Raw genomic sequence first — 14818 nt, 5'->3', positions numbered from 1 at the left:
TTGTGAAAGTAAAAATATTAAATATAGTTAAAAATTCAAAAGTAAATAGACACAAAAGGTTTATTTTTATATAATTATAAAGATTTTATAAATTTAAAGAAAATCTTGGTTCAGTTAGCTGCTATATAATAAAATTAAGGTAAGGAAGGTCTCACAGGTCCATTTTCACATTGAACAATTATATTGTGAAAATCAAACCAATTATATTACAACAAATAACATATCTCAAACAAACAACTATCTGACTAATAAACTAATAAACGTCAGAAATATTTATCAGCAGAGTTGAAGTAACTGTTTATTTAATTTATTTAATATATTCAAATAAGCTTAATTTAACTTAATATACTTTTATGTTCGCTATTTGCTATTTTTTACACCTTTGCCAAGGTAAAGCTTCATTTCGTCTCATTTTACCCCACCCACGTGTAAGCTTATATGAAAAAACTGTACAATCTAACTTAAAATTAACATTAAACTAAACAACAGTTTCACAAACAAAAAACTATCGACGAAAGAAAACACTTTTGTTATGGATTTTCAAACATTACTGTTTTTCTCTTATAGGAATCAAGGTGATGGCTGGTTATACATTTTCTACCCTTTTTACAAATATTGTTGTTAAAAAATTCTTAACTTTACTGGTCTTTAATACATCGGTGGTACACTTTTTACACGTGGACCTTGAAGCCCCGCCCTACCCTATTATATTGGTGTATATCAACAACATTGTAAAACCGTGTGTAAACTTGATGAAGTGATTTTTAACAAAAAACGTATGTTATATTGTTAAATACTATATAGTACAGTAAAACCTCATTAAGGAAATCATCGTTAACACGATTTTTCGCATAATACTCCACTTTACACAGATCTCTTTACTTTGAAACAATTTTCTCTATTTCGCATAATGCGCTTTCATGGTTCCCGGAAAATCATCTTAACGGGGTTTTATCAATTTATAAAATAATCAATAAATTCCGACCAATTTTTTCTAGATAAATAAATAAGAGTTTACAAATTAACTTACAATCAAGTAATGTAGCAACCGATAATTGCAGGATCTCCAATCTCGACCATTGGTTTTCTATGGTAGCACGTTTTTATAGACACCATCGACAGTGACGATAATGTCATATATTACTGCACATTTTATTTGTATGCCATTATTATTGTATTCCATATCCGGCCATCATATTTATATTTAGATGCACAACCGATTCATCAACTAGATTTTGCAATTATCTACATCCGTTTAGTTTATTGCTCCGATAGTTATACCCCAATACGCTTGTCAAATATTTTATTGCCGGATATTCATCGAAATGATTTCGAACACTTCGTATTTGTACAGTAAACATGCATATGTTTTACGATTTCGCAGAAATAAATACAGCGAGCTCAACTATAGTACTGTGTTAATAATAATTCAGAGCAATTCAAAGTCAACTAGAAACAAAAGGTAATAAAATCGAATGATTTGTTTGTATTAATCAGCAATTACGTCGAGCTAAAAATGAAAATGAAATATGATTTGTAAATACTAATAATAAACTGTTTTATTTAAATACATTATGCAACCAATAAAACTTTCAAACTTAATAATATTATGAATTTCACGTTGGTTAATAAAATTCTTGAAACGGTTTTAAGTATAAATAGTTTGTATATATAATATATAATAATATTAATAATATTAATAATATTAATTTTTCACGTATAGGGTGAAGCGGGACTTAAGGTCTGCGGGTAAAAAAGTCCACCACCAATATCTCAAAAACAAGTAAAGTTAAGAAGTTTTTAACAAGAGTATCTGAAAATAGAGGGAAAAGGATGTATAATCAGTCATCACCTTGAATCTGTTGCTATTAGGAGATAAACGACAATGTTTGAAAATTTATAACAAACGTTTATAATAAACAAAAAATTTGTTTGAAAATAAAAAAAAAAATTATAATAGACGTTTATTTTCTTTCGTTGTTAGTTTTTTTGGTTGTGAGCATTGTTGTTTAATCAACGAGACCTTGATATAATTTTTAAGTATACGTTATTTAATTGTTTCATTGGATGTATTATTAATTTTAATAACTTCGATTCAAAAGTTTTTTATATTACCTATATAAAAGCTTATCCGTGGGTGGGGTAAAAAGAACCAACGGAATCTTTGTCCTGCTGAAGGCGCGTGAAGCATAAAAATAGTAAATAAAAATGTATACTTAATATTTGTAAACGGAAATTATAATATTTAACAACCTATAGCGATCAAAACATCTTTACAATAAAGAACGAATTATAAAAAAAATCCTTCCAAAATATCGACAATAGCTGCATCATTTATATGAATATTTATCGTTAATATTTTAATGAGCTAAAGACTCACAAAGACTAAAGTAGAACACATGTTATTATAGTCTATAGATTTTGTATGAACACACGTGCATCGCCACATAAAAACATCACAAAGGAACATATATATGAGCGCTCAATATATATATAATATTTATTGCAGGTACAAAGAAAACTGAAGAGAATAAACTGCGAATAACAATATAGACCACATATAGAAATGAGTTTTTTTACTGGTACAGTGTATAGAATATAGCATTTAATAAAGTACAGCCAAGCACACAAAGACTGAATGACAGATTTGTTCCATGTATTGCTTAAATCGACAATGAGCAACGCAAATGAATGCATAACTTGCAAAACAATTTTATAGACTCGCAAAATACCTACAGGTGTTTACAGATAGACATATATATGTAAATAATTATATGTACTGTTAAAATCTACATTATATTATATTGAACATGAAAAGATGATTTTATTTTTAAAAAACTTACGTTCTGATCGCTGTTCAAACAAAAAAAGTCTTGCAACTTTAATAGATAGAGAATATAGATTCACATAAGGGCGCTTTCCATATTGTAATATTCCGATTTGAAAATTTCGCTTAACGGTATGGTTATCATCATAATAAATATTAAAATTGTTCACTGTATCTCTATATTATGTTTACTGTAATGAAAACAATTTTTACTTGAAAATATAGATGGCAATATGTTTCCAAGTGAAAATAGCCCTCACAGCTGATTAAAGGATTACCCAATGGGTTACCATTTAAAAAAATACCAAGTAAGGAGAAGTTTCAGCCCAACAGCTTATAAGACGTAAGATTTTGACTTCTCTGAATATATGAGAATTAAAAAAAATATTTACTGTATCTCTATATAATATTGAATAACTATATATATGACTATATTGAATATCTATATAATATTTTTTGAACCCTAAGCAAATATGCTGATATTTGTATAAAATTTGATCACATAAAATTATAGTACTTATAACAGTAAGCTTGACTATTATTCTTTATTAAGATTATAATATATCTTTATGCTCAGAAACAGCCCAATAAAACATGTAATTAAGGATTCAAGTACCATGAAACCTTAATTATTTAAAGTGTAATGTAAAAAGTTATGTAACCGAATAAATATAAGCATTTTACTTTATTACTACATTAATGCCATACTGTACTCCGAGTATATTAATAATTCTTTTCTACTTTATGGTAATGTATGCGATTTAACTAATTAGTAAGCTATGTCAATATTCAGCACCGCAGTATTCGCAGCATTATTACTTACATATAAAGATTTGACATAAAAAACTAATCATGCGAATAAGAAAAATGAACAGAAACTAATAAATTAGATGAAATACCATTCTACCAGTTAAAAAATTTAGCAATTACACAATCTGCATCTTGCATAGCATTGATGCAGGTTGTGTTGCTTTTTCTTTTGATATGATATGAAATAGAAGTTTGTTTATAAATTAAATCACGCGCGCAATTTGCAACCGGAATTCAATTGCTGAAGCATAATTACGAGAGGAAGGCATTTCCGCCTGACGTAGACACCCCATTAAAATAATTATATAATAACTATTTCTACACCTATAGCAATTCTAGCAGTATGAAGTGTATGTAAAGAAAAAATATATAATAGTCGTTTTCTACTACAATTCTGTGATTGGATCTCTGACAGCATAATAACTTCCCAGAGAATGTTAATAAAAGTTAGAAAAGATAAAACAAAATTAAAGAAAATCGTGTAAATATCACGGTTAATTGCTGATTATTATATATTTAACTTACCCTTGTTTGCTGCCATCATATCGGAAGGCGACTTGCGCTTATGAAGGCAAACACTAGCTCGTGACGTCAAAGTGCTTGGCCAAGGTATGCTTGGCGTCTGAAAAATGATAAAATTTATTATAATATGTTTAAAGGATAACATCAAGAAATTTATAAAAATATCACATTGATATATATATATATATATATATATATAATATATATATATATACTTTAAACCAGTGTTTCCCAAGCGGTCATGGGTCACGCCCCACCTTAACGTTTCTAAAAATGTTACGGCCCTCATATAAACTTTTTGATCTAAAAATGAATGAGTAGAATTATAAAAAATAAACCTTTAGAAATGACTATTAAATTGTGATCAAAACTTTATAAGAAAAACATGTTATAGAAATTGAAATTTTCTACATTCAATCAAGTCAATTTCTTTTTTTTAACTATTAGAAGAAGAGGTTTGTTGCACCAGAAACTATGATCCGCTAATTTTATGATGGATATTTTTGGGACTTTTCCTAGAAATTTTCTCAAAATAGACTGCACCGATTTCAGAAGTTTAAAAGGCATTCGATATATTTCGATAAGAACTCACGTTGATTACAAATAAACTAAATACAGCTAGTCTATTCATTAAATTGTGCAAGTATAAGGGCATAAAAAGGCCATTGAGTTCATAATTTATATCCATTAATAACATTAAATATATCTATTTTGATATTAGTTGTTACTTTTTTCTTCTATGGGAATATTCATCTTGCTATTAAATAACTAAAATATCGAAAATACCTACAATTAAATTCAAATAACCCAAAGCGAATGGGTTAAATTCGTATCATTTTTTAATTTGCCCCGACGTTTGGAATAACTGCTTTATACTGTTTTTATCAAACAGCATTTCCAATACATTAATATGCAAAAATTAAACCTGACAGAACAATTGAAAATATATAATAGAATACAATATTTTTTTTATTGTTGGTCTCAATTGTAAAAAACTTGTCAATACCGATATATCAAAACATGTCGCGACAAATATTCTAAACAAATGAGTTTCTGATATAAAATGATATTAATAAAAACGATATTTTATTCGGACATTTATTACAATACGCCAGATTGCACTTGATATCAAGTCGTAAATTGTTATAATGATTTGTATGGTGTTTATACCCGACTCGGATGCAATTTGCAAAAGTCTTAGAAATGGAAATACAAGAGTACAAACATAACACACGATCAATCTCGCCATTTATTTTCTCGATTTTATTGCCTACGCAAAGATATTTCATGGACTTTATGAAACAAGTGTAAGAAACACTGTTTACGATTCTTAAAGACGTAATCGAATAAAATAATAACAGCACGAAGACATAAAGACTTGGTAAAACATTCAGACATTTGCAAGTACAAGAGACCGGGAAAAATAGATTGATTCTCGATTATCACTAACTTTTACTTTATTATATTTTTTAAGCACAGCTCTTGGCTGATTAACCTAGAGCTTAAGGGGGTATTCTACTGTAGAGTCATGAATTTCGCCCGGTTTTTGAAGCGCTGTATAAAGAAAACAAATAATATTTTTATTATCGATTTTTTTATCATTTGTTTATTGATATTTTATTATTATATAAAAAAATTATTAAAAAAAAATAATTAAAATTCACAAAGTTATGAGCCGTCGAAGTGGGGGTTCCCAAAAAAAGAGGGTGTCCTGGCGTACATGATTCCAACCCTCCTGGTGATTTGAAACATAAAAAATAGATGGATTCTTAATTATAATAGATGTCGCTATCGTATGAACCTTGGATAAGCTGAAAAAAAAATTTTTGTTCGAATGGCGGCAGTTTGAAAAAAAAAATTAGTTTTTTTCATGTTTTTTTAACAATTCCAAAATTTTTAAAAATACTAAATGAAAAGTTATAGTTTTGGACAAGGTCCATACGATAAAGCGATGTATAGAGAAGATCCTCTCCAAATTTGAAGTAAATCGGTTCATTAGAACTCGAGATATCCTTACCGCCAGCTCGAAAAAAGTAGTTCCGAGAAAAACGCGTTCAAAGTTTTGAGACAAGTCGGACCCGAACCGAGGCCACGTCACTAAAACGGCTATAACTCAGGAAATAATAATAATTTTGAAAAATTCTTTCAATGACATATTTTTGAATAACTAAACTTTGAAAATATGAAAAAAAAAATTTTTCGATTTTTTCAAAATTCTACAGTAGAATACCCCCTTAAACAAAGTAAAAGTTCTTCTACTTTTTTGTTAATATCAAAATAGCATTATTGGCAATTTTTATCATTGAATAATGTATTCAACTAGTTATTAATTAAATTTAATATTTCTTAAGAAGTCTTTAATGTTTCTTAAGAAATATCTTTTTAGTTATTCTGCGTATATGCTACATAAAACAGACATGATATTTCATTAAAACCAAAATATCATTAACAATAGATTTTAGCTCTTGTCTGAAACCAAACAGTTTGTAAATCCAAATATATTTGTGAAACCACACATAAAGCACGTAAACTAATCACGTCAAATTGTTGAAATAAATTTTTACACACAATTTTTTATAATTATATAAATCAATAAATAGCTTATATTCAAATTCATACTATAGAGAATCATGGGATAAATGAAAATTTAAACATTCATCCCCGGTCTCCAGTGCTCTTCACAAATGCGAAATGCAAACGACCTGTTCTATGAATATCTCAAGTTACGAATATTATCAGAATAGCATTGGTACGAGTGTATTAAGACGATTATTATTATCATTATTATTATTGTTATTGCTACCTATAACATTGCCTCGTTAAGGTCAATGACAGCTGTTTCTCTAAAGATTAGGCCACATAACTATGTGCAACTTCTACTGTGCTTCAAAAATTGAACCAAAATAAAATCACTCATAATGAAGTTGTAAATAAAGTGATATTTACCGAGAATGCAAATGAATCTTTATTACCTTGCATTTTAATGCGAAACGCTATCAAAAAGCACTTATAAGAATTTTATGATCATTTTGTTAGAATTTAAATAAGCTTCGGTTATTAAGCATTTGAGGATCATAAAAGATTGAAGAATAACAGGAAAAATGCGAATGGATCATTAATGGATCATAACATTGTAAACCAACGCAAAATTGCCGGGAGCTATTAACACGTTTGAAACACAGAATATAATTTGTAACTGCATGCAACTTGTTATGCAGAGTCTCCAAATAATAAGTTAAAGTTGATTATAAAGATCAACTCAAAAAGTGATTGGAGTGAAATTGAATTACAGTTTTAGAAAAATATATCGATTAACAAAATTCAAATGTTTATTTTATACATTTTCTCACAAAATAATTTAATATTGGGCCTATTTCTAATCATTTATAGGAGATTAACAAACATTTCCAGTTGGATATTCCGAAAAACTTTATCGCAGAATATTGTATGAATGTGAAATTCATGACTATGATTGATAAAAACCCTTATGAGCTAATTCTGCCGTAAAATAGTCCAATGTTATGGCAAGGCTATGTTATATATATTTAGAAAAAATAATTTAATAAATCAACATTTAAAAAAAGGCTATGTTGCATATGTTTAGAAAAAATAATTTAATAAATCAACATTTAAAAAACATGGACAAAATGGACAAAAAACATGGACAAAAGTTTTACAATTTTTTTTACAAAACTGAGAAACGATAATCCTCATCGATATACATAAAATTACTTTTAAATTTTTTATATCGGTTCAAGCGTTTCTTGACAAACGCCAAAAACGCGATTAATTTTTTCAAACTTTGACGAATTTTAAAAGTTAAACGACTTATCGTAATCCCGTACTATTTTAGTATGATCTAGAAGACCATGATAACTATCGCCAAAAAAATTGCATAAAAATTTTTCAACAATTAATTACAAGAACACGTGCCAGCAAATCTTTCTTTAACAAAAACTAATCAGGTTGATTCCCACCAATATCTTTCGAACGGTTTTTTAATTTTATAAATCGTTAAAACGTAGACGAAAATTTTTACAAAGAAACGGCTCGGACGATCGTTGCGCAAAACTGATAAAAGCTAGTCGTCATCAAGACACATCGAATAGCTTTTAAATTCTTGAAATCGGTCCAGTCGTTTTTGAGAAAACGTCGATTTACAGTTAAAAATCTGTTCATATACACACATACTTTTTCCAAATAGTAGTCTCATTCGATTCAAAATGGCTTGAAACGTCGAGAAAACATAAAATTAGCGAATCAAATTTTTTTATGAATACATAAATATCTCCTTCGGGAAGTTAATGAACCAACATTTACTTGTAAACACTATTATTTCAACGAAAAAAAAGTATTTTAATTTATGTTAGTATTAGTGTAAAGTAAAAATCATTAATTTATAATATCATAAAGCATAAGTTTTATTATTGATCGACCAACCCCGGTAGAACAATTTAGCGCCTTAGGTCGCACAAATCAAATGCTGATCAAAGAAGTTGCAACTGAACCGAGAACAAGGAATGCGAGAATGATCTCTCTTGCACTGGGAGGAACTAAGCCTCGCTGGTTCAACCGCATCTCACCGCATTGCGATAACCAGCATATACTTATCCCGCGAGCAATATATCATATCATGTGCATTTAAGTCCATAGACAAACCAAGTTATCCGAGAATTAGACTTAGAAGTTTCTCAAAATTTTATAAAATCATATTACTAACTAGATATAGGTAAAGTTTTATAAGCAAGAGTTCCGGTTGATACCTCAGGTGACGATGATAAAGAGATCATTTATTACACAGGCCAACAAAGAAAATGGTGCAAACGATTTTTATGCTATATTTGGGGCGCTGATTTCAAAAATGACATTGTTATTTTTCTATGAGCTTTAGTTTTCAAGATATGATATATAATGATATATAAGGAATGAAAGTACAAAATAGTAATACTATTCAGAATGTGATATGCCTATTTAATGAGATATGCCTACTCGTACATACAAACTTACACGACCCATTCGGCCTTAGTTGGAACATTAGTTGACACTGTGAAAAGTTCTTTTCCGTGACGACCTAGAATGGACCTGGTTTCGGCAACTTTTTTCAAGTTCCAAACTAAAGCTGATACAAAAAATGGTTTGCAGATTTGCAATAAGTGCAAAAAATACTATAAGAATCAGCTCTAACATTTGATGCACCAAACAAAAAAAAGGCCTGGGTTATCATTTCTGATAAAATTAGCATTCCAAACAATGTTTAAAGGATATAATATACTGAGATTGCGATTGCAATGGATATTTATTATTTCATTTTATTTTTCTTGTAAAAGCTGTTAATACCATAACTACAGAACATGTAGTTATTTCATGCGTAGGTGTGTACATATGCATCCATCGACTATTTCATCATAAATAATAACATGAGTAAAACGCGGCTTTCGTTTGCACAGAAAACTTGGAGCTATTAAACACAATGATTGCTTTTGGCTTGTGGAAGCTCACTCCTTATTGGGATCGGATACCTTCGCAAGAAGAACATGACCGATTGTAAATGACAAACGATCGAGCGAAAGGGTAATACGATTGAAAATCTAATACCATTTATGCATTGTTCAAAGTTTCAACGCCATAATGAGAAAATTTAGTAATAATGTATTTTGTGAAGAATACATTATGAAAGAAAAACATTGGTAAATTATTATACTAATATATAATATTTATCAATAAATTGTGATATAATAATATCAATAAACAATTAATAAATTGTAAATTTAAGGGGCACAACTAGTGTGAAATTTTCAAAAAATCGAATTTTCAATTTTTCCATATTTCGATAGGTTATACCTTTTAAAAAACATACCAAAATTTTAAATCGATATCTTAAATAGTTTTTGAGTCACAGCCATTTAAAGAGTTTATATATAGTATATATTAATATACTATATATAGTATATTAGTATATAGTATTTATATATAGTATATAGTATAACGATCATTTAATCTTTAAACCAGTTTTTCTCGAAACAGCATTTTCCGAATTTGCTGCAGCGTTTACTCAAAAACAAATGATCCGATCACTATCAATTTTTTTTACATGTTCTATATATAGTTCTCTGTAAAATGAACTATCGATTTTTTGATCGGATCAAAAATCGGATTTTGGCAGTCCAAAAACGACCAAAATTTTGGATAAAATTTGACTTTTATTAAAAAAACGCCGACGTTTTGTCAATTTTTGATTTTTTTCTTCATCGTAGTTCATTTTATAGACAATATTATCTAGTTCAACGAGATTTTTTTTTTAAATTTCATCCACGTAGAAGGCCGGAATCACTGCAGCAGTGAAGGGCCTTTTTTGTCGCGCCGTTGAAGATCGACGGAAACTTAAAAAATATTTAATTTTTTCTTCACAAATTTTACTAGGTATTCTTAAAACATGTATAAATATACTACTAAGTAGTTCAATATAAATTCCCAAAAATCACCTTCTTTTAGGCGGTTACAATAGTTGTGCCCCTTAAATTCTTATTAGCAAAAATGAGCAAAGCGGACCAAATCAAAACTACTTAGAATAATGACAAGTTCAACCTGGTATATAAAATTCTGTTCTATATAAATATATAAAGTCTTTATAAAAACAAGATCCACTGATCATATCACAAATTAGAAAATCACCCCAACTCTTACACTTGTTGCTCTGATGCTCCTTGCACTAGAATTAAGAAGACTTAAAAAATTATAGTGATAATAATAATAAATTATAATACATACTTTGGACTTATTCTTCGTGATAATAATATAATAACTACTAAGCATCAAACGTCTATCTTACGAATAAATTTATCACACATGACACGAAAATGATACGATTCTTTACTCATGGAACATAAATTTTGCTATTACTCATGTTTAAGTACAGCTTCAGCTAGCATGGCATAAATCAAAATAGAGCCGATGACCAATGCCCTCTCGGCGCATTATGGAAATATCTGCATTAATCTCAACTAGAATCATGAACAGCCGGCCCACGTAATTTCAAGTTTTACACACAAATATTCATGAACAATAGATCAATACAGGCAAATCGCTATATACTTCGTAGATGCTAAGGTTAGTGCCACAGCGTTTTTGACTTTCAAGTTGTGACCCGTGAACAAAATAAATACATATGATCTTTGACATTTAAATTTTACTATAGAGTACAAATAAAATATGTATCAGGAATAACAAATCATTTACGTACTGAACAAAATAGTATCACGACAAATAAAATATCTATTTGCGATTAGTTGAGGTGATTCTATGAAAGTATCACACTTATTTCAATAGATGTTACTAAAAATGCAATAAAAGTTTAACCAAAATAAATACACTGAAGGTTTTTTTCTAGGATCTTAAATAACTGAAGCCATTTCGAATTTAGTTTAAAAAAATTGAGAAAAACTAGCGTGGGTACTGAAGATATTCTTATTATCATTCTATAAATAAAGCTTTAACAAAAGTTGATAGAGATATGTGAAATATGTATGTATATTAGGGCGGTCCTTAAAATGGTCATTTTGGAATTTCCTTGCTCCCAGGAGCTCAAATGGTTCCAAATTGATAAAAAACAATTCTCTGAAAGTTTTAGCTCTTAATATTAGCATTTAGATAGAGCGCAATTCAATCAAAGTTTGTATGGAAAGAGCATGGAAAAAAATTTGAAAATTAAAAAAAAATGTTTTGGGTTTTATTCATTCATTTGTTCGCTAAATTACATCTAAAAACATTTTTAAAATTTTTGAAAATTTTTCCATGCTATTTCCATACAGAACTTTGATTGAATTGCGCTCTATCTAAAGGTTAATATTAAGAGCTAAAACTTTCAGAAAATTGTTTTTTATCTATTTGGAACCATTTGAGCCCCTGGGAGCAAGGAAATTCGAAAATGATCATTTTAAGAACCACCCTAATGTATATATATGAAATATATTTTAAGAATAAGTTGAACCAAGTGTCAACGCAATTACTTAAAAACTCTTAATTTTGAAACACCTGAGTAAGCTCTCCGCTTGATAAAAAGTACATGCATACGTTTATATTTTTTATCAATACCGTTTTTTATTTATTATTTAATTATGTTCAGCCATTATAGAAATGTTTGGATTGAACTCTAAATAAATCATTTACTGACGGCCCACGTAATTCAAAGTTTTAGCCGCCTCTCCACAAAATATCTACCAAGAACAATAGATCACTATAGGCAAATCGGCCCGTTGTTGAGGTCGATGTTTGTGTTGGTGCGCTCATGACCCGCGGACATGAGAAGTACAAAGAACCTTTGACATTGAATTATTATTACAATACAAAACACAAACGTGTACTAGCTGGATCTCCTGTCAAATCGTCTCGACAGAAATATTCATCAGATCAAATGCTGTATTGTACAAGGTTCACATAATTAAACATTCACTGGTACACAGCAAAATCTTCTAGAAACAAGATTGATATCTTGTTGCGTTGCGTCACAATCTGCGATCCTGGATGGAGATATTCAAGCCCATAATTTGTATATATAATAATCTAATTGATATTCCTAGATTAGTAGTTTAACAAAAAAAAACTTTTCAATAATATATCAGTTGAAAATATATATTAAAATTAGTAAGTCCGTGGACAAAATAAAGTTCGTATTGAAATCAATATCCAGTTACAGACTCTACGTTTAGCGTTTAGCGACACTGAACAATTTGTGCCCACGCAAATAGGGTAGAATGCGTTTTTTGAAACAAATTAAATATTTTTTTATAACTAATGGGACTATTTTTTCAAAATATATATGACTAAAACGCTGGTATCATAAAACATGTCTCTAATAATAAAAAATAAAATGTGTCCCAGGGCAAGACAAGCCGTGTGTCATGAACTGAAACCTGATATAGATAACAGACAGTTGATGTTGATATGGGTATACAGAGCTTTCTCCGTTATAACGATATTGACTTTTCGTGATACGGCCCGAGCTTTATATTATGTATCAACACTCGTCTTCGCGACGTTACATGTACTAGCTACCAGTTCGAGTGCAAACAGCGATCAATAACACTCGACGGGATGAAGGTAAATCAAATTTAATACATAGAATAAATGTAATGTTATATACATAAGCAAATGTGATTCAATATCGTACAATGCGGGGGATTATTAAGCGAAATTTCTTTCGATTCAAACCATTATACGTTGCTCTACGGAATGGCAATATCAAGTTACAGATTCTACGTTCAGCGACATTCAGATACTCAATCAATACGGTGGCGACGCTAAATTGATTATTATTTGTAATGATTGGTAAAATTAGGTTAGAAGCTACTTTAATGGTAATTTAATAATAAAAATTGGTGGTACTGCCCAAGACCGTGAGATAAGTTAAACTCCAATACGATTCAAGGAAGAATTGTAAGAGAAATTTCCCGTTGCCATTTCACACCGCAATGCCCGAAATGAGCTATTCGCAATTGGAAACATATTTTTGATCCATATTTTCAAGTGAGCCATAGACATCACTGCTGCACAATACCATGTTCAATACACTAAAACCATAAAATATTGATTAATACTATATAAATGAACCAACAAATTCATCATATTTCATTGTATATTGTATTGGTATTCGTGCTATATACAAAATCATTAAATAGAGAATATCAAATTCCATAAAACGGTTATGGAGCTGAATTCATTTGCAAAAATCTCTATTGGAAATGTTTAATGCCAGAGGGTTTCAATTCGTTTCAAAATCCTCAATGAAATATTGACACATTTGTCCGGAAAGTATAACCGCGACCGGATTTATGCAAATTCCGCTTTGCCGCCCTGTGAAATGATTCCAATTCAATCGGCAGCTTGCATAACAATTAATCGCATTTCAAAATATTCAAATATGAGTTAATAATTGTTCCGTTGTATGTATATAATAATTGTCCATTGAATTGATGTGGAACAGTATGAAATGAATAAGTTATTTTCTTCATATAGAATCTGATTATCCGATGTCCATGCCGATTGTGTTCCAATTACGCCAAAAAAGGTTTTGCCAGTCGAAAAGTAATTATTATGTTTTGTAATATATACTTTTTGTTCAAATTTGAAAAACAAAATTTAATCAAGATTCTTTACATTTGATAAAAAATAAAAAATAATAATTATTTATCCAAAACACTGGCTAACAAGTATTGAAATAATCGCATATTAGATTAAGGGACCGTAAAATAGATCAATGTTATGTAAAAAAGATGCAAGGCTATGTTATGTAACAGTTTTCATATAAAGTGGTACTAAAAATTGTCAAAATCCTATGTGGTTGTTGCGTAGTCAGGTGTTTTAGATAGAAAACCTAACCTAGAAAACGCACAAATGTCAAAAACAAAAAACGATTTTATCTTACATCTTTGAGATATGGTTTTATAACATGTGAGTGAAGTTGCAATTTATGTGCGAAGCGTCTGATCGCACAAGCAAATGCATTGTATTTTGATGGTATTTACTAGTATTTTGTATCAAAATAAACATAACATAGCCTTGCCATAAGATTGGTCTATTTAATGGCAGAATCGGCCCATAATTGTCAGTTATTTTAATTTTCATATTTAAAAAAAAATGTATCTATTTATTCACTTATCTAAG

At 29.4% G+C, this 14818-nt stretch overlaps 1 protein-coding gene across 2 annotated transcripts in view; it reads right to left on the bottom strand.

The window, feature by feature from the left end:
* LOC113386939 (putative mediator of RNA polymerase II transcription subunit 26) overlaps nt 1-14818 on the bottom strand; it is a 165719-nt gene that overhangs the window by 42555 nt on the left and 108346 nt on the right. For both annotated transcript variants that reach the window (XM_026624697.1, XM_026624698.1), the window contains exon 4: nt 4163-4259. In XM_026624697.1, the coding sequence (XP_026480482.1) occupies nt 4163-4259 (97 nt within the window). The remainder of the gene's footprint in view (nt 1-4162; nt 4260-14818) is intronic.

The sequence above is a fragment of the Ctenocephalides felis genome, unplaced genomic scaffold, assembly GCF_003426905.1.
Source record: "Ctenocephalides felis isolate EL2017-DRISC unplaced genomic scaffold, ASM342690v1 CF-g0.4_SCAFFOLD_03571, whole genome shotgun sequence".
Taxonomy (NCBI): domain Eukaryota; kingdom Metazoa; phylum Arthropoda; class Insecta; order Siphonaptera; family Pulicidae; genus Ctenocephalides; species Ctenocephalides felis.
This window is presented reverse-complemented; position numbering and strand designations above follow the sequence as displayed.